The sequence below is a fragment of the Episyrphus balteatus genome, chromosome X (genome assembly GCF_945859705.1).
Source record: "Episyrphus balteatus chromosome X, idEpiBalt1.1, whole genome shotgun sequence".
NCBI classification, from domain to species: domain Eukaryota; kingdom Metazoa; phylum Arthropoda; class Insecta; order Diptera; family Syrphidae; genus Episyrphus; species Episyrphus balteatus.
In genome coordinates this window covers 1,444,794-1,465,714 of record NC_079138.1, presented here as the reverse complement: position 1 = coordinate 1,465,714, position 20,921 = coordinate 1,444,794, and the positions used below count along the sequence as shown (strand labels likewise).

The window sequence follows — 20,921 nt, the reverse complement described above, 5'->3', positions numbered from 1 at the left end:
AAGCTTAATGGTGTTAAAATTAAATAGTGCTTTCTTTTTAGTTTAGTTTTTGTTTTTTTTAATTCAATAATTTAAATTGAGTGAACAAATCACACAAGTTGTTATTTCAAAACATTTAAATACGAGTACCTAATATAAAAATTACATATTTTTAAATTTTAGAAAAGTAATTTGTTGCCCTCACTTGAGTGTCTACAAATTAAGGTTTAATTGGGCTATGTGAATTTGGCACCCCCAAATAATAATTTTTTTTTCAAACCTGCCTGGTTCGCCTGCCCAAGGTTAGCACAGGATAGCCCAAGATCTTTTTTCGCTAGCCCACCCTTAGTTCTAAAATTATAACGGAATTGTTTTTTTTTTCACCAAAAAAAATCAAATTCAGTGTAAAAATTGTTGGTTTTGCACTGTGATTCGTTTCCCTAACGTTAGAATATTTTTTTTCTTTATTCCACTATTTTTTCAAAAGATACAATAAAAAACTTTTTTTCAATAAAAAAAATTCCTGTAAAAAAATCGTTAGTTTAAAACCGTGGTTTCTTTGCCCAATGCTAGCGCAGGATAGTCCAATTTTTGTTTCGCTATCATACGCTTGGTTTAAAAATATAGAAGAATTAGTTTTTATTCACCACACCAAAAAAAAAAGTACGCATACACCACAGTGACCCTTTTGAAATTTATAATTAAGAATAATTAAATCCACTGGTGTTTGCATCAAATGTTATTTATTTGACTTAGAATTTTTACATAAAACATTCCTGTTGAGAAGCTTAAGTTAATTTGTTTCATTTCACCTTAAAAACCACAACATACAAATATTTTTTCAAGTTTAAAAATCATTGATTTTTTTTTTTGTTTGCCATATAAGCAACTAGATGCTTAGTTAAATCTATCAAAACATTTTTCAAAAGTAACAACAAATAAAAAGTGGTGTGAAGTGATTTCTTTTTCAGTACACGAATAGAACTTTTTAAACCTTTCTGAACTATAAAATATTAATATTATTATTAAATAAAATAATAGTTAAATTTTGGAGCTTAACAGAGCTGCATTATTTATTTTCTTATTTAAAAAAAAAAAAGTAATTTTTGGGGATTTTGACATTTTCAGTGTACCTATGCGTAACTTTGTTGGGAATTTTGAGAACTTTAGAATTGTTCAGTGCAAATTTTGTATTTTAATTATTTTGGTAATATAGGGTGGACAAACGACGATTTTTTGTTTGTGTCAATATTTCTCGAGGTGGATAATTTGGCGTTTGTAATTTTATATAAAAGTTGTTATAAAAAAAATTGTTTCTTGAATATTTCTTAAACTGAGTGGATTTTGGAAAATTATCAGGAACTCGAGTTGGACAGACGACTGTAATTTGTTTCATACGTCTATCTCAAAATTTGAGCGTTTTAGACGATTTTACATTTTTTTCAGACTTTTTGAATTTTTTTGAAGGGTGGACAAACGAAAATTTTGGAGAAAAGTTGGACAAACAAACTAGACTAGTTTGGGTCAAAAATTTTGAGGTTGCAGTTATCGCTCCACAAAACTTTACCTTGACCAATTGAAATAACATGTAAAACAAATAAAGGACCGCGCACATTTTGTATGGGAAGTGTTACTCGGTGAAATTGTTTGAAACTTTATTATGTTGTTCTCTTGAAGCCCCTGATCGTTCGCCCGATATGGACAGAAAGTCGAAAAATGGACAGTTTTTAAAATAACGGGTTTTTTCCTATGACTATCTCAACCCTTTTATAAGGGATAGTTACTTTCAATATTTTGTTTTCCGATATTTTTTATCTGAAATCTGAAGTTCATTTTGCCCCATTACGTCAGGTTTTCAAGATAAGTTCAAAAAATGTCACAGCCTCAAAAATTTGTTTTGATCTGGGAGTGCGATTATGTTAATTATATGTTTTTTGGGTCGCTGAAACTAGATTCGAAGTCTATTTTGCCCTATCACGTCAGGTTTTAGAGATTCACTCAAAAAAGAAACGAACATCTTTTTTGAGGTTAACTTAAAAACCTGATTGATAAAAAAATTTTTTTTGAGGCTGTGACATTTTTTGAGGTTATCTTGAAAACCTGACGTAATGGGGCAAAATGAACTTCAGATTTCAGATAAAAAATATCGCAAAACAAAATATTGAAAGTAACTATCCCTTATAAAAGGGTTGAGATAGTCATAGGAAAAAACCCGTTATTTTAAAAACTGTCCATTTTTCGACTTTCTGTCCATATCGGGCGAACGATCAGGGGCTTCACACTGACATGATGGAACCAACAGGACTTCGGATTCAGTTTCAGAGACACTAAAAAAAGGCGCAAAAACACAATATAGAGAGTTATTATCCCTCATAAAAGATTTGAGATAGTTATCGTAAAAAAACCGGTATCTTAAAAACTGTCCATTTTTCGACTTTCTGCCCATATCGGGCAAACGATCAGGAGCACAACATACAAAAATTTAAAATAATTTCACCGAGGGCCATTTTCAAAATGTGCGGGTCCCTTTTAGTTCTATGTATGTATGTATTTTAACATAAGTTTTTGTGTTATAATTTTTTAACTATGTAAGAGGGATAAACAAAAACAGTAAAGGAATTTGTTGGAATAGCCATCGTAAATTCAAGAAATGCGTAGAAAGGATAATTTGAAAAAAGAAAATTTTGATTTTTAAGAGGTTGATAATTTGATAAAAGTTTTTGGTTATAATTTTTGAACTAAGGTTGAGCCAACAAAAAAACTGATGTAATTTGTTGGAATTACCAAGGATAGTTCAGAAAGATTTAAAAAGTTATATTCTTGTACTGAAAAAGAAATCACTTTTGAAAAATGTTTGGATATATTTTACTAAGTATGCAGCTTTTCTTGGTGCTTATATGGCAAACCAAAACCAAAAAAAATCAATGATTTTTACACTTGAACAAATATTTGTATGTTGTGGTTTTTAAGATGAAATGAAACAAATTAACTTAAGATTCTCAACAGGAATGTTATATGGACTACATTCAATCAAGTACAAATTCTAAGTCAAGTAAATAACATTTGAGGCGCAATGCAAACACCAGTCGATTTAATTATTCTTAATTATGAATTTTAAATAGGTCACTGTGGTGTATGCGTACTTTTTTTTGTTGTTGTGTGGTGAATAAAAACTAATTCTTCTATAATTTTTAAACTAAGCGTAGGAAAGCGAAAATAAAAGTTGGGCTATCCTAAGCTAGCCTTGGGCAAACAAACCACGGTTTTAAACTAACGATTTTTTCACAGGAAACAAATTACAATTTTTTCGGTTTATGATATGAAAAAAAGTTTTTTTGTTGTATCTATTAAAAAAATAGTGGAATACAGAAAAAAAGTTGAGATTTCCTCGTCTGTAGCGCATTCCTCCACAAGTAAAGTAAAGTAAAAAAAAAAAACCTAGACTAACGCTGGGCAAACGAACCACAGTGCAAAACCAACAATTTTTTCACTGAATATAAAAAATTTGTGATTTTTGGGGAAAAAAAAAATAATAAACTAAGGATGGGCTAAAGAAAAAAATCTTGGGCTAACCTTGTTCAATCGAACCAGGCAAGTAACCATTTATTTTGATGTTATTGTCTATGAGAGAGGGATCAAGTACTGAGTCCTCCAGAGATCAGAAATAAATCTCAACCTTTTGAAAGGTTCCTTAATAACTCTTATTTGTCGCCATTTTCAATAAAAGTCATAAAATAACCTTTATTAAAAAAGAAAAATTTCGGTCAAGGTCTGAGAGAAACCTTTATTTTGTATTTTTTTATGTTTCGGTCAACCAGTGAGATTTATCGCTGAGAGAAAAAAATAAATCTCATCTGCAAATGTATCAATTCCTTTCCTAGAGACATGGGAGTGGTGCCATATGAAAGCTTATATTGTCAGCTACCCGATACTGGTATAATCGGGTTTTTGGATTTTTTTCAAAATTCCGAGAAAATCGCGTTTGAAAGTTGGGGTAAAATTTTTTTTCGCAAAATCCCCGAATCTTTGAACGCCCCTGAAAGCTAAACCGCTTGAGAGCAATTTTTGGGAGTTATGCCAAATGATAGCTTGTGTCATGAACCTACGCTTTGCACATTGTCAGATTTTTAAAAAATCATCTTCCATGTTAAACCGCCACACCATGCCTATTTTTTCAGAATCAGGCTTAACTTTTTTTTAAACTTTAAGTTCTCCCTGTTTGAGAACGCGTGCACTTACAGGGATGGGAGTTGTACTTAAATGTAGGTTAGAGTCCCCGCTACTTTTTGGCATCAAAACAATTTTTTTTCATTTTTTTCAAAATTCCGAGATATAGCCGCTTGAAGTTGGGCGGGCGAAAAAACATGCTTTTTATATTTATTTTTGCAAAATAAAGACATTCTTGACCTATTCGACATTTTCCTATGAATTGACCATTTTTGATTTATTTTCAGCGCAAACGGTTAAAGGTTGACCTTTTCCATTTATTTTTTGGTAAAAATCTCAACCATTGAGAGATATTTTAAGATAAAATAAAATAAATCTCAACCGATAACCTTTATTTTTGATTTTTAAAAATAAATCTCAAACCTTAACCGAAACTATTTAAAGTAATGTGGTAATTCTCAGAGAGAAACCAATTGAAAATAAAGGTTGACTGTTATTTCTGATCTCTGGAGTCCTCTTTTGCAAGTTCATTCGCTTTTTCGTTGCCGAACACATCACTGTGGCGGGGAACCCAGGAGAGCCATACCAAGAACCCTTAGCTCTTCGCGACAGCAAGAAACAAGCTTTGACTTGATTAATGTAGCAGAGATCGTTTTTCTCAACCAAGATCTCGGCATTGAAGACACTGGTATGATCGGTGAGCCTGAAAGGACTGGCAAGGTAGAAACCTGCACAAACCCCAGTATTCACTTTCGAGCCATCAGTGAAGATTGCAAGAGTCGACTGTCTGTTAGGGAAGCTGGCATTAAAAGACTTGTTTAAGTCTAGGTAAGCAATCATGTAATCTGTACAAACGTTGTTTGCCAACGTATTTCGAAAGAATCGTTGCATGGCCGCTTTGACTAGTACTCTAAATGTTAGTTTGGGTTTTACAGTTCGTGGATTTCTCCAGAGCTTGCCACCAAACCAAGCTGCCATAATTTAGAATGGGTCTGACAATGGCGGTATACATCCACATGATTAATTTAAGATCTCTGCAAAGAATCCTATTACATGAGTAAAGTGCAAACGTGGCTTTCTTATATCTTTCTTGAATGTTTGGACCCCAGTTAAGTTTCTTATCCAATATCAATCCGAGATATCAGAAATCCTTGATTGAGGATTGGATATAGCGAACGAAGATTAAAGGCGCTTTTGTCTTTCAAAAAAAGAAGGGCTGTAAATACTGGCATCTTTGGAGTAAATAAAAAGCAAACTTTGGGGCGTCTTGTTCTTTAAAGATAGTTGGGTTTAAAATAGGGGCGTATTTGTAAAAGTCAAAATAAGTACAGCAAGTTTCTTCGCTTTTGAAAATGAATAGAATCTAAAACAGGGACACTTTTGAGGAAGCCTCTGCAAGCAGAACGGAATACCTTCCTCGAGCATACGAAACTCGACGATGTTGGTTTAAGGGTGGAGTCTGGCAAGGGTATGTCTCTTGTCGTTCAGGGGGTTGAAAAGAAAATCTCTCCTGAAGTTAAACTGCTATTGTCGTGAACGATGTCAACACTTTATGTTCGCTTTTAGATTCAAGTGAATTCGGAGTGTGCGTGAATGTTGAGTGATTCCAGCGATTCTCATCTTTGGATTTCACTGGAGCATTCGGGGAGCTGAAGGGTTGAGCGATCATAGTCTCATGCAGGTTGTGATCTCTCCCCTGGAAGGCATTCCAAATGCCGGTGTTGAGTTGGATGTGAAGAGCTGGCTTTTGCACAACGTAGACTGAAGGCTATAGCAGTCCGAGGTTGCAAGAGGAGTTATGTCGGTGTCACTTGAAGCTTTTGAAAGTTTGGTGGTTGATGATAAGACTGCCATGTTAAATGATCACGTTTGGGACGTCAACCGACCTACTCTTTCAGAGTATCCACGAGTGAGGAGACTGTGCAAACGGTTTCAAAGCTTCAGGCGTTGTGGCTCAGCAGACTTGGATTAGTTAAAGCCTGCCTTACGTCAACAAAAGGATGCTGATACAGAACAAGAATTATGAGTGGGGTGGAAATCCTTTACCGTGTTTGTCGAGCAGGAAATATCTGGATATAGGATGTTTTTACATCATTAGTACTGGTAAAATAGTACATAAAATCAAGGAAAGAAATTGTTACACTCATGAAACCTCGCAATAAGTTTGCTTTTGGGGTAAGAACCAAGGATCAAACATGTCTTTACAAGGAAATTGAGTGGAAGGGCGTTTTTTCGCGGACAAGAAGGAGGAGATAAAGGTCAAAAATATAGGGGAAAAAAAATTGTTTGAGGAATATCATCATATATCACATATTTTTAAAGTTTTTTTTTATATGCTAATGATATAAAAGTAAAGTCAATGCGATTGCTCTAAAAAAAGTTATTGCCGATTAAATACAAGGGTGCTTGTTTTTTGACTTCAAAAGGCAAAATATAACCGAAACCCATGTGAAAAACAAGCTACATGCTACACTGGGATGAAGGTTTTAGATAAAGCAGGGACAAAGGATTCATAAAGTTCTTAAAAATATTTTTGGTGAAAAGGTTTTTTTTGATGGGTTGAGATATGTGTGAGAAAAGTATCATAACAATTGGCATAAAAAAAAAACTTAAAAAATCGTAAATTTTTTTACACTGAGTATACTTTACTTTGTAATTTCGTAATTTTTTTTGTATTAATTCCTCAATTAATTTGAAGTAAAATTTAATAAAATATCTCTTTCTGGTTGGATGTAAAAAATAAAAATAATAATAAAAACAAAATATAAAAGTCAATGAATCTTTTTAAACTATTTCTCATCTGATTGTTAGACATCTCAACACTGAACATAGCTTGGATGATCGTTCAACAGCACAGGCGCGAGTTCAAATGCAAGTTGTCTCTCAGCTTGAAATCCATTTACAGAAAGAGCGTGATCGACTGCAAGCTATGATGCATCATTTATATATGGCAAAGCAATTCTTATCACCAAACAAAAGGGACTGCAAGGTACTTGATACAAAGGCATCCTTGTTGTTGAATTGGAGCTGAAATATTTGTCGAATGAAATCCATATTGGGAACGATTTATTTTATTTTTCTCAGCAGGAGGCAGATGGGCCATACAATATAGCATGTCCACCCAATCTTGGTAATCCCGTGATGCCGGTATCAATCACTTCACCAATATTGAATAACTCAAACATATCATCGATTAGGAAAAGAATTAGTGACAAAAATCCCTTATCAATAGCAGGTGGTAAGTTAATAGATCTCGTACATTGGCGATAAAAAGTGGTCAAATGTTTTGCCTTTTGTTGAAAAAGTTGTTTGACAAAAGTGTTGTTAAAATAGAAGACATCGGTTTCATTTTTTTTTAGTTTCGTAAAGGTTTGTTTTATTTGTTTGAAGTGTTGAGTAGAAATAAATATTCAAAATTATAAAAATGATTTTTGGCAATAGTTGTTATAAATATCCTTAATAATCATAGCTTACTTTAACATTTATATCTAAAAATCTTAAACCAATATTTACCGAAATAAATGACTTAACCTGTAAAATTCACAATCGGGCAAATGAAAAAATGAATTCCAAGAATAAGAAAGTCGGGAAGTTAGTTAATAAATTCCAATCTCTAGCAAAACTTACAGTTCTAATTCAAGAACTTAAATATGAAGATTAGATTCGATAGAATTTTATTGGTTATTCTTAAATATTTACAAAGCTTACAAAAAAAAAAATTCAAAAAATATGCCTTTTTTGCCGACTGTCTAGTTGACAACACATAAATAAAATATTAAACCGATTCTTAAAAAATTGTTTTTTTTTTTTTGTTCATAGTAACATTTCATAAAAACTTTTCTTACTGAAAGAAAAAATTAAAATCTTTCGAATCCTCATAGTTTTAAATTTTGTATGGGTAGTACACTTTCTGGCAAAGATAAAAAGATATTTTTCTTCAAAATCTATCGATAAGTTACAAAGATATGTATGACCATTTTTAAAACGAACAAAATTGTCGACTCTTTTTTGTTACTTTTTGAGTTTTTGTCTATAACTTGAAAAGCAAGCCAAATTGAAAAATTTTGTTTGGAGATAATTAAATTTTCTATCGATATGTATCCTTGCAAAAAATTAAACTTAAGAAAAACTATTCAAAAAAGAGAAAAAAACGACATTTTTGATGCTTTCACTAAAAAGTCTATTTTATCCTTTGAGCATTTAATGATATTGAACATGTAAAGAAGAAAACGCAAAAATCTAATACGGCTAAAATTTGACTAAATATGGACTTTCAAAATCTACTTTTTTGGACTTGTTGAACGTAAAAAACTGCATTAAATTCACTTTATTTTTCTATTACCCCGCTAAGGTCTGTATATCTTATGCATCCAAATCAAAGAACAACCCACGACCACATAAATCCAGTGGGTTACACATGTTTCATTTTGACCAATAACAACTTCATTTAAAAATCAACCTCTGCTTTAGATCATGATCTTAGGGTATTTTTCAACGCTGCATTTCATGGAAAAAAGTTTTGGCCGAAAAAAAAAACACTTTATAGCTTGAAAATAAGAATCGTCATAGCAAATTGCGGGGATGGTTTTTTGAAATAAAAACTCATGTTTTTTATCTACTATTGATTACCTTTCAAGCCATATAGGTCTCATTCGTTAGTTTTTTTCCCCATATATGTTTGGGCATTCTCCTTTATTCTTCTCATTTAATTTTGTATTTATTTCTGAACTTGATTTAAAATTTTATTTTTAAATTGAATATTCGAATTTAATTATATTTAAAACAGGTCTTCCCTACATGTTGGAGCGAGCAGGCCTTGATGTACAACAAGGTGAGTATGCTATTAACAAATCTACGATTCCTAAAGCAATAAATAATTTATTTGGTATGGTTAATTTGTTTAAACTTGTATAAAATGATAATGAAAGATACTAACGAAATTAAAATTGTTCGTATGATTTTCATCCGGCATACTATAAAAATAAATATATCTTTATACTTGGCGTCCGAGCCTTTGATTCAAAGGATATACAATTATGCATTAGATTAACCAAAAAATAAATGGTTTTGTTTTTCATAAAAATATTAAAAATGAAAAATCCCACACAAAAATAGCACAACGAAATCGTGAATGAAAAATTTCGTTCTGCAGTACGCTGCTCGCGTACCTACTATATAAAAATTTTCAAACATTTTCCAAAACAAAAAATTGGATATGCCATTAAAAAGGAGGTATAACATACATTAAACAAAACTTCAAAAAAAATTCATTGATTAGTTTTCAAAATTTATTTTTCAATAAAATTAAAACAAAAAACTTTTTTTTAAGGCAATCAATGCCCCAATACCCCTGCCTATGACCTCCATTTGAATGTCTCTGGTGATGAGGTTGATTGGGGAAAATTAGTCTAGAAATTGCTCTCTGCACTTATGTACCTTCTAATATAGATTGCTCGAAAAGCCTTAAATTAAATTTTTTACAACTTTATTTGCAGAAATACAACGAAATCGTGAATTTTATAAAAACGCAGATGTTCGACCTCCTTTTACATATGCATCTTTAATAAGACAAGTAAGTAAGTTTCGTTTTGTTTTTTTTTTATTTTTTAATTTTTGGTTAGATAATTTTTTGTCATACAATTTAACCAAAATTAATACATACACATACACCCCCTTATTTATAAACTTTGTATAACTTTATACAACTGTTTAAATTTGGAAAATGTGATCAAAAACAAAAGAAGAGATTGCCTTAACCGCGAATAATGTGATTATTATTTGTATTAAATAAAGCATATTTCCAACATTTTGAAAAAAGTTATGTAGTGCATAAGTAGACCAAAATCTAATAAATACGACTGACATAATACAAATTAATAAGAAATTAATTTGAAAATTAATAACAAATTAAATTTAATCAGTGAATATATTTCAAAATTTATAGTAAAATTAGAGTATCTAAATTATTTCCAAAAAACTATTACGAAACTAATAGGCATGAATATGAATACTATACTGGGATAATATCCTCCATCCGTATGAACCATTTAAGTAATCTGCAGTATAGAGTCGGCAATAAAAATAAAAATAAAAATAAAAATAAAAAAAAAAATAAAAATAAAAATAAAAATAAAAAAAAATAAAAATAAAAATAAAAACAAAAATAACAAAAAAAATTAAGATAAAAATAAAAATAAAAAAAAAATAAAAATACAAATAAAAACAAAAATAAAATTGATATTATTATAAACAAGATGACTTCGCATTTGGCATATCAAAATTAAAACCCTGGCATTTTTCACTGTCCATATATCACCATTTGATTGCAGGAAAAAGCTCTGTTTGGATAGATTTTATCTGTCTTAGAACATAAAAAATAGCAAACTGTTTTTGAATAGGTACATAATGTAAATTTTTATTTATTTTTCAGTCTATAATTGAATCGCCAGATAAGCAACTTACTCTGAATGAAATATACAATTGGTTTCAAAACACATTTTGTTATTTTCGACGTAATGCAGCAACATGGAAGGTGAGTTATTTGATATAGCTATTCAATATTGAGCTGACCTATATTTGAAAATTAACAATAGTCAAATATTTTGGTGTGAAATTAAATTAAAAATATAGAACAAAATTATTATTAAAACTTAGCTTAAAATCAAACAACCTCACATGCTTAGGACGTAGCGGAACACTCATGAAAACTGCTCGCAATAAAATTAATATAAGGAAAAAAAGATTTTTTTTTTTTCATTTATAAAATATTTTTTTTTTTTTTATTTAACTGAAAAAGCGATATTGTTGTACTAAAATCTAAGACAGCCACTGGCGGAAAGAATGAATTTGAATGAATGTTTTGTTTGCTTTTGTATTTTTTTTAATTATAATATCAATATAATTACTATATACATAAATAATAAATCAATAAATATTATATTTAAACCATAAAATGAATTTAAAAACACACACATGAACATGAACAAAAATGAAATTAGAACGCAGTTCGGCATAATTTATCACTCCATAAATGTTTCATGCGAGTTGAAAATGTAAAGGGTGCCGTTTGGACAGTCGACGAAATAGAATTTTATAAGAGACGACCTCAAAGGTCAAATGCGGCAGCAGCAGCTATGACTGGAAATCCTAATTTTGGGTACGTTCAACAACAAAATCACCATATCCAAGAAACAAAAGAATTGGATGGAAAAAATATTTACTCTTAATTTTCTTGTATAATCTACTTTTCTTCTCATTTCTATAATAATATCAAACAAATAAGCATTCTCTCCCTTTAAAAAAATATTTTTTCTCCTTTTTCAATTTTTCAATATTTTTCTAGTCTTTAGAGTTTTTTTGTTTTGTTTTATATTTCTTAAAACTAACATACTCCTTTAACTACTACGTTTAGAAATCTTAGTGTTTTAATAATATAAACATAGTTTTTTTTTAAATATCATTTTCATTTGTATGATCAGTAAATAAACGGAAAAAAAGACATGCGAAAAACAAATGGAATCTGTATTAAATTAAGCGGATTCTTGCATGGTTATTTTCCAATAAAACTGCCGTCTTAAAATAAACGGACAAGTCTTGTGAATTTAAACTCATCATCTTCGTTGCAAAATGTATATATACCAACAAAAAAAAAAAAACAATCTTTTAAAATTAAAGTAAACATAATTCAATAAGAAAAATCTCTTCATTCTTAGCAGATACACATTAATTTTTAAAGAAGATACGTAATTCTTTTTAAAATCAAATGAATATTACGTTGATTTTAACATTTGATTTTTATTATAGGAAGTGCTAGTTTCTAGTAACGTTGTTTTAATTATATTAAAATTAGAGTTCCTTAAAGTGTATATAATAAATTAAATTTTATTTCTTTAAAAATTATTGTCCTTCTTTGTTTCCAACCAAAGTTGGAAACCCTACCTATAGTACCTGTATCACAAGTTAAAATAGGGAAAACGGTTAACAAAATGACGTAACAGTAAAAATTAATTATTATCTTTTGGCTTTGATTGAATTTTACGATTACATTAAACTTAGCTTGTAGGATAATACAAAATAAAAACATTAACTTTTTTTTGTGTATTTTTTTTTTGTAACTATTTCATAAATGAAACAATTCAATGATTTTAAAACAATAAACAATAAGAAAAAAGTTATTTCAACTTATATTTTGTCCATCATTATTGTTTATTTCGCATCAAATATTTGAATATTCAAATATCAAATATTGAAAATTAACATTTTTCCTCTTCTATATGCACCTTAAATTTTGTAAAATAACTATTGTTACTGTTTTGAATATCTTAGACACTTAATTTGTAGTTGAATAAATAAATAAATGATTAAAAAATTGTAGACGTAACCGTTGATTTTCAATTATTTTTTTTTTTTCAAAATTAAGTCAATTTTTTTTTAATTTCCTCTCCCCGCTAAACGAGGGGGAATTGACCCCCCCCCCCTTCCCCTCCCATACGATTTTTTTCTTGTCACGATCCAACCTACACGCTCTAGCGACGCGACGCACGCGACGGATTCGAAGTAAAAAGGAGCCCAACTTCAACTTTTTAATCCGTCAAATCCTTTTTCAACAGATGTCAGACCGATTTTCGTTTTCAGTCTACATGACAGAACAGTGTCTGAACTTAGAACTGTGTTCTTTTCTTCTCCGATTTTATAAATTGTGAACTTTCATTGTTCATTTGTGAAGAAATTGTAGAGTGCAATTTTACAAGCCAAAGTCATTTTTTTTTACTTTACTTGTGGAGGAATGTGTTACGCACCATCAGGAGGTATCCATAATCCATACCTCCCCGTGTGCCGGACTCACCACGGAATTTCAATATTTCAATATTTTGTGACAACTAAACAAATATTTGTTAAGAAACAATCAGTTCCTTACTCAAAACTCATCAAAACTTAACTCTTATGATCCATTTTTGAAATTGTCTACCTTCCTTAAAAAATTAAGTATTTGGTACATTCTATAAATTTGTTATTAGATATTAACCAATATGAATTTGTGCTAACTGGTCAGTTAAAAAATTCTTTCTTTTGTTTGTATGTATGTAGTATGTAGTTTAAAAACAAGCATCTTCTTCTGTACGCTTTTGTAATTAAATGTTTGCTAACCTGAATATCTTAATGTATTTTTGTGTTGGACATTGGTTTGATTAAGAAATAAAACATACGGTTGCCTTTTGTATACCCGCTGCATCTTAATTTTTATCTTCCAATGCCCAACTGTTTATATTATTTTATAGTAAGATGCTTTATTAAAAAAAAAAATTGTTTGGTAGTTCTTTTCATCTTGCTTTAAATTTTGTTTATCTTTTTTGAAATATATCTCAATTAATCTGTTTTAAATTATATTATATCTTTTTCAACTTTATATTCCAAATCTTTAATTAATTTTTTGAACTTCTTATCACTATTTTTCTTACAAAACTTTTTCGAACATCTCTTATTTAAATTTTAAAATAGTTTTCTCTTATCAATTTATCAAATTTTATTAAAAATCTTTTACTCTACTTTAATTAATTAATAAATATTTAATATTTAAATACTAATTTTAAGAACTAATTTTAACAAACAAATTTTTAACTTAATTTAACAATTTAACAACATCTTTTTGGGGATTCAACATTTTAACAATAAACTATTTGAACTTATAATAATAATAATAATAATATGATATAATATTTGTATTCCTGTTGTTTATACATAGATCTTTTCTTTGTTTTCTTGTTTAACAAATATTTAATATTTAAACTTCTTATTTGAAAACTTTCATCTTTATTCTATTTTTTTACCTATGCCTCCTACTTGTAATGTGTTTAAAAAATAAAACTTCCCCAAAAAAAACAACCGAAAAATCTTTACCACAAACAAAAACCGAAACCAAACACAATTCTCTGAAAATTACCTACACTTTCAAAGAATGCCATTCGAACAAATTTATCATTGCATAAATGTTTTGTGCGTTATGAGGACGATTTTGGATCATTCTGGATGGTCGATGACAATGAGTTTGTTAAGCGACGCCATCTGTCAAGAGGTAGACCCAGAAAATACGAGCCATCATCGTCGCCGAACTCACAAAATGGGGCTACAGGAGCACCATCTAGTGGTGGTAGCAGTGGCGGCGGCGGTGGTGGTGGTACAAATTTAACAACCAACATTGGAGACATCATTGGAAATAATAATGAAAGCAACTACCACCCACAGGCAATGGGCAATGACAATAGCGACATGACTGACATTGGCGGCGGAGGAGGTTGCGGTCGCAGCAGTAGAGTTGATGGCAGATCTTCCTCTTCAGCAAGTGATCGGGATTTGTGTCAAAAAAATGTCAGAGATATTGGTACTGGTGGAAATGGATGTAGTAATGACAATGGCAGTGGAATCGGTAGGACAGGAAATAGATATAATTTAATTGGTGGTGGATTTTTACCATGCAACTATCAGTCGCAGTAAGAATGGAATGCTCATTTTTGCTTATTTCATATTATCTATACCTACCTACTTTTGATACTTAATGTGTTATGTTTAACGAAAAGATTCTGGTAATTGTGAGCCCTAAATTCACTTATGGTAAGTTTTTCAAACATAACATACTCGTACAAACGAATCAAAAATCAATTGTTGCTCATTTGTGATGCTCGCAATAAAATTGAAATTTACCTGCCATACTAGGATGAAATAAGATGACTTAATTTTTGTCCGCTCAATTGTGACAGATATAAAAGTTGGAAGCGAATCTGTAATACGATTCTGAAGTAAATTTTACTTCGGCTAAATTTTCCGATAATTTGTATGAGAGCTAAAATTCGGTCGATCTGCGTTTTTAATCAATTAAGAGAGTAATACTGTTTTCATTTTATATTTAGTTCAATTGAAGGTACCACTATGGGCCGAACGAACGAAAAAAAAAAACAATTTTACTCATTTTTGTATCTATTTTTAATGATTTTTTCATTTAATTTAATAAATGTATTATGCAAAAAAGCGGGATTTGACGGTATTTTTAAAAGCGGGATTTTGAAAATCAATATTTTAAAAGACCGGATTTAAAAACTTTTTTTTCGGGATTTTTGAAAAAAACGAAATTTTAAAAAGCGGGATTCCGATACGCTCTCAATACTTACAAGTATGGAGGCCATGCAATTTCTGCTGCTAAACGCTTTGGCTTTTAATTTTGAAGCAGACTTGTAGAAAAATCTTTGCACTTTACACTATTTCTTCGACCTTATTCGTGCTAAATTTTAGCTCCCATACAAAATTCTCTCAAAAATTAAACTAAGCTTAAATTTATTTAAGAATTTCAACAAAGTTGTGCTTAAAAATCTTATTTTCGTTCATAACTGCTCATTTTTACCTGTCACAATTTAGCAAAATAAAGCGAAAGAAATACGGAGACAATTTAGCGCTACCTGCGTACAAGGATTAAACCCGAAATAGCTGGATTTGAAAACATTCCGGCGATGCAATCTCTACTTCTATTCTTTAATGCGTGGCCATAAATAATGTCTAACCTCTCACTTCTCTGCAATGTATGTGGAAGTAAATTCAGTTACAAATAAACGAAGAATTCAAAAAAGTATTTAAATATACGTATAGTATAGGTATCGTAAATAGTGGTATAAATGCTCAAATGAATTGCCTTTACATTAAAAAGTTCGTTAGAGTAAGACAACTTTGTTTCTCTTCATACAAACACTACTCGTACAAAGAAATTTTGTGTGTTTCCCCTATTTTTGTTTATTTTATATTTATTAATATGTAAATACTCTCGTAAATTCCCATTTTTCCAAACGCAAACAATCTTCAATGTTTAATCCCGCGGGCATGGTAATATCCATGCAAAATGAAATTATATTTTCTTTATCCCAACTATAAAAATCACATTCATCAACTAGTGATGGCAACGATGATGCAGAGATTATTTGTTTATAAATCTGTGTGTTTGAATAAGCAGATGCATCTACATCTACATTATATTAGCAATAAACAAACGCCACTTTTTCAGTTCGGTGCTCCATCCTCGATGTTCAGTGCTTCTGCTCCACTTTTATCGTCTCACTACCCAATCTGTCCTTTAGGAAATGAATTGAATATTCTAAACGTAACAAATTATTTGTAAATAGAAATATCTTTTTCATTTGCCAGAACTGCATCCTATCAATGTGTCAAACTTGCAAAGCGTACAGATTCTGATGAAAATTGACCGACACATTTTGATGCAGTGCAGATACAAATTTTAACGTCATTTATCTCAAAAAAAAAAAAAATATGTTTTGGAGGATTTAGTTGCTATATTTTATTTTTTTTTTACTTTTTGGAAAATAGAAGGGATTGAAAATTTGAGAATTTGGTGATATTTGGCACCGATTGTGTATTCTTGCGTCTAGGTTTCAAAAATCTATAGGTACGATTATTGAACTTATTTTACTTACTTGCTATCAACAAAGTTGTTTTTATGAAAAACGACATTAGGTATTCTAACTCCATGGAAACTGGAAACATATGAATTTTCGAATAATAGTTACAAAAACACCTTATTGTTTCACACAGTTAAATTAACAATAAAAACAAGCCGAGTTCATCATTGCCTATTCCCTCAAGTAACAGGTTATTGTTGAAAAACGGTTTGGAGTGAGCTCACACGCACTCAATGATTATTATTTTTATCTCAGCCAATGAGGCTGAACTGATTTAAAATTTTCTTACGGTTTTGTTGAGAAGAATATTAGAATATCTTTATTTAAAGATAGTTCTTATAGAAACCGTTACCAAAAATGCTCAGAAAAATTTCCTTATATAAAAAATAAGGTCTGAAGTACAGCATTTTCTAACGGTAATATTTCAAAAACAGGAGCTGATTAATTTTTTTTTTGACTTCGGATTCGAGCTCAGCACACCGAAAACCTTCAGAAAAGTATATTTTTGTTTCGGCAACAAAAAGAAAGTTTAATTTTGTTAACCAGTGTTATATATGTGTTATTATTATCACATTTTTTTCCAAAAAAAAAAATATTTTATACGTTTTATAAAGTTAAATAAAACTTATTTACCCAGAATATATTAACTTTTCAACAAAAATTGAAAAAAAAAAAAAAAAAATTAGGAATACGTACAAAACTGTTATCAGCACCTTCTTGCGTTTAAGATAGCGACTTGAAATTTCACAACGTTAATGTTATAGATAATTGGAACAAAATTCGCGGGTGATGATCCTACCAAATATCGAAAAAATACTTTTTGTACCACCCTATATGGATATAAATTTATAAAAACGCTTATAAAATCTTGTTAAGTCACCTCTGTTTCATGTTTCAGTGACATGAGTAGTGTACCTATGCAGAAAATGATTTTTTATAGACATTTCTCAGGAATGATTAAAATGCTCGTACCTATTTGGCATTTAAGAAATTTAAATACTTATGTGTAGAATGTAGATGTTTAGGTACTTAAATTATATTACCTTGGAGCAACAATTTATTTTTGAATAATTTAATAATTTTATGATAAAATATAACTAAACTGAAAACTATTGCAACTATTTTAAACCAAGAAGCATTATATAAAACACCAGGTAAGAAAAACAATTATTTATTGTTTGTGCTTGCTTGTTTTTTCTATAAATAATAACTTTAAATGCTTGAAACTTATCTTAATTGTAGTCCGCATTATATGTTTTTTTTTTTTTTAATTCAAATTCTTTTAACTACTTTTAAAAATTACTTTTATATTTGTATAATCTACATGTTTATAATATTTCTACTTTTTTTAATAAAACTTAAGACTAATATTTTAAATCAAACTCTTTTTTAATACTTTTATACTCATTTTAATACTTAATGATTAAAATTTTAATGATTAAAAATTATACATAACAATCATTGTTATTTAAGAATCATCGAGAACTTTTCTGTTTAAAAAAATAAATGAGTTTTATTTAAGTGTTTTCCATTTATTATAATTTTTTTAATTCCTATTCTACGAACTCAGCTTAACTATATTTTTTTATTTAAGTAAAAAACAAAATACCTTGAGCAAAAACAGAAAAAAAAAACAAACAAAATGATTCTTCAATAAAACAATGAACTTGATACATCCAATAATGCCTAACAGGAATTGTTTTAATTTTCCACTATACAGAAGTGCATCCCACGAATCAATGTCGAGTTCCCCAACTTATGGAAATGGAAATTTTTCTCCCAGTTTACAGGTAATTCAGTTTGTTTTTACCATAGACTTTTAACAGATTTTTCTTTTAATATTTGACAACAAAACACGTATTATCTTTGACGACACACATTAATTTTTTTTAAATTTTGAATTTGAAAAGATTTCACTGGTCAACAAGGTTTTTGTTACAGAAACAAATTAATACTTTTGTAAACATTTTTCTTATACTCAGCTTCGAATCCAAAGTCAAAAATTATACAATAAAATTAAGAAAAAATTATACAATATCACATCACGTTTTTTAATTAGTCTCATTAGAAAATCAAAAATGTTTTTCTTTACAGTTTTTGAAGTGGTTACTTGTCTTAATGACGGTCCGCCTCAAATTCCAAATAACATTCTTCCCTTTAGTTTTTATACCCACAAATTTTTTGAAAACACGGTGAGACAAATCAAAGATTGGCCTACAGGGAATGTAAATGGGACGCCATGTCAAAATTTTAAAGCTATATGTAAATGCCCAATTTCATAAACAAACCACTAAAAGCACTTTTATTTAGGATCTTCTTAAATTTTATCAGACCCTTAAACGTTTTTAGTTTCACCAATCTATGAAAGGGAAATTTTAGAGAAATTTAAACTAAAATTGAATTCTTCTCACATCCCTGATGGAATTCTGCAAAATAAAATTGGTATTTTCTTTCTAATAAGCGCAAAAGCTTTACCGTTGAAAATTTTTGAAAGGTCGCTAAAATAGTCGCTTCCAGAACAAAAAGGTCGCAAATCAGAAAAATTGATAAAAAGTCGATTTTTGTCGAAAAAGTCACTATTTGTTTTTCTCGAATAAGTGCCAATGGCGGTGGCGATGGCGATGGCGGGCGTATGGAATAAAGCAAACATAACTTAGAAAATGGAATTCGGCTTCAATTAAATATATAATATTTTTTTTTTATTTTAGAACATCTGGGCTTGTCCACCTGTGTTATTAGAAGAAGCTGCTGCATTAACTGTAAACGCCCAGCTGTTGCGTCAAAATCATGAGAATTATCGAAATCTAAGCTTACAACGATCACCACATGACAACAACAACGATCCAAGGTAAATATTTATTTTTTTTTTTTAATTCATTACATACCTGTTGTACTCCACAGGTTATGAGGCCGTGTGTGAATTGGATTAAATATTCATTTATTCATTCTACGATATAGGCTTTAATAAAATAGATTCGAAAATACATTTGTATTTGTGGTTTATATAAGCCAACTAAATCTATTGAGTGAGACATCAATTGAAGAGTCTCTTTAAGATATATTCATAACTGATAACCGAAAAAAAATCCAGGAATCGAAATATTTTTTTTTCTTACATTCCGGAGCAGATATGAGTTCACAGTGGACAGGTTTATGTATTCAGCTTAAAAAATTGCAAATCTAATTTTTTCAAGATTTTTAAGAAAAAATCAAGGCTAGCACCTTGCCAAAAAAAATGAATTTTCAAATATTTCCTCCAAATCCATCGGACGAGACATGAAAAGAAAAGTGTCTTTAAGCTCTATTCATAACTGAAAACCAAAAAATTCCAGGAGGTCTGGTTGCTGAATTATTTGCAATTGAAATATTTTTTTTTTGTACATTCCGAATCAGATCCATTTATTGAGTACCTAATCAGAGTGAATAATATGGCCCTGTATAATCCCAATAAAAACAAAAACTATTTTTTTTTTCTTACAGATCGTTACAACTTCATCAAAGTAACACAGCGCATTGTAATCAGTTTATATCAACTTCTGATAAAATTCTGCTATCGAACTTAGAACGAAGATGCCGCAGTGCCATAAATAATAGTTCGAATAGCATTTTTGCGTTAGCTAAAAATTTAGAACAACACCATCAATTACAGCAACAGCAACAACAGCTGCAACTTCACCACCAACAATCGGATTCAATGCCATCAGATATCTTAATTGAACATGCAACTAAAAGTCTTGCAAAGGACATGGAGCGAGCTGAACTTGATTTTAAGGCTGCACCGGAAGATCTTTCAACAAATTCTATAGATGCTATGAAATAGTTTAGATATAAGTTTCTTGAATTTTTAGGACAATGATTGGATTATTTCATTAAATTTTTTTTTTTAAACAAAGCTCCTTATTACAGATGTAACGATCTCCCTATAGCTGAGTAGAATCGGCGAATTGCATGTACTTATAAATACAAAACTCAGCCAAAATATGCAATATGCTTCGGAAAATGCAAGTAAGGTTTTTTGAATATAAATATAACGTTAACTGTCAAAAGTACCACTTTTTTTTACCATTGTTTAGAAACCGTCAATATTACTGAATATTCGGATGCAAATTCTTTCTTAGATCACCATTTTGAATTTTTTTAAAATTTAATTCTTAATACACTCCGCGAAATAATTATAAGGACAAATTTATTTGATTCGTCTTAAGATATGTAAAGGATATTATTTTTTATTTCTTTTATAAATAAGGAGACTTGTAAATGGGGGATTGTTTCCCACCATTTGTTTTTATTTAATTCATTAGAATACAATAATACAGTTAA

General features: G+C 29.9%; 1 protein-coding gene across 6 annotated transcripts in view; it reads left to right on the top strand.

Moving 5' to 3' along the window:
- LOC129920585 (forkhead box protein P1) overlaps positions 1-20,526 on the top strand; it is a 38,781-nt gene extending 18,255 nt beyond the window's left edge. For 2 of the 6 annotated variants that reach the window (XM_056001955.1, XM_056001956.1), the window contains exons 5-13: positions 6,958-7,135; positions 7,231-7,384; positions 8,933-8,977; positions 9,642-9,718; positions 10,577-10,678; positions 14,101-14,633; positions 18,295-18,391; positions 19,310-19,449; positions 20,082-20,526. In XM_056001955.1, coding sequence (XP_055857930.1) covers positions 6,958-7,135; positions 7,231-7,384; positions 8,933-8,977; positions 9,642-9,718; positions 10,577-10,678; positions 14,101-14,633; positions 18,295-18,391; positions 19,310-19,449; positions 20,082-20,421 — 1,666 coding nt within the window. In that variant the 3' untranslated portion in view covers positions 20,422-20,526. Of the gene's footprint in view, positions 1-6,957; positions 7,136-7,230; positions 7,385-8,932; positions 8,978-9,641; positions 9,719-10,576; positions 10,679-11,144; positions 11,303-14,100; positions 14,634-18,294; positions 18,392-19,309; positions 19,450-20,081 lie in introns of all 6 variants that reach the window. The other 4 variants (XM_056001957.1, XM_056001958.1, XM_056001960.1 and 1 more) reach the window with 4 other exon arrangements.
- The last annotated feature ends 395 nt before the right edge of the window (positions 20,527-20,921 follow it).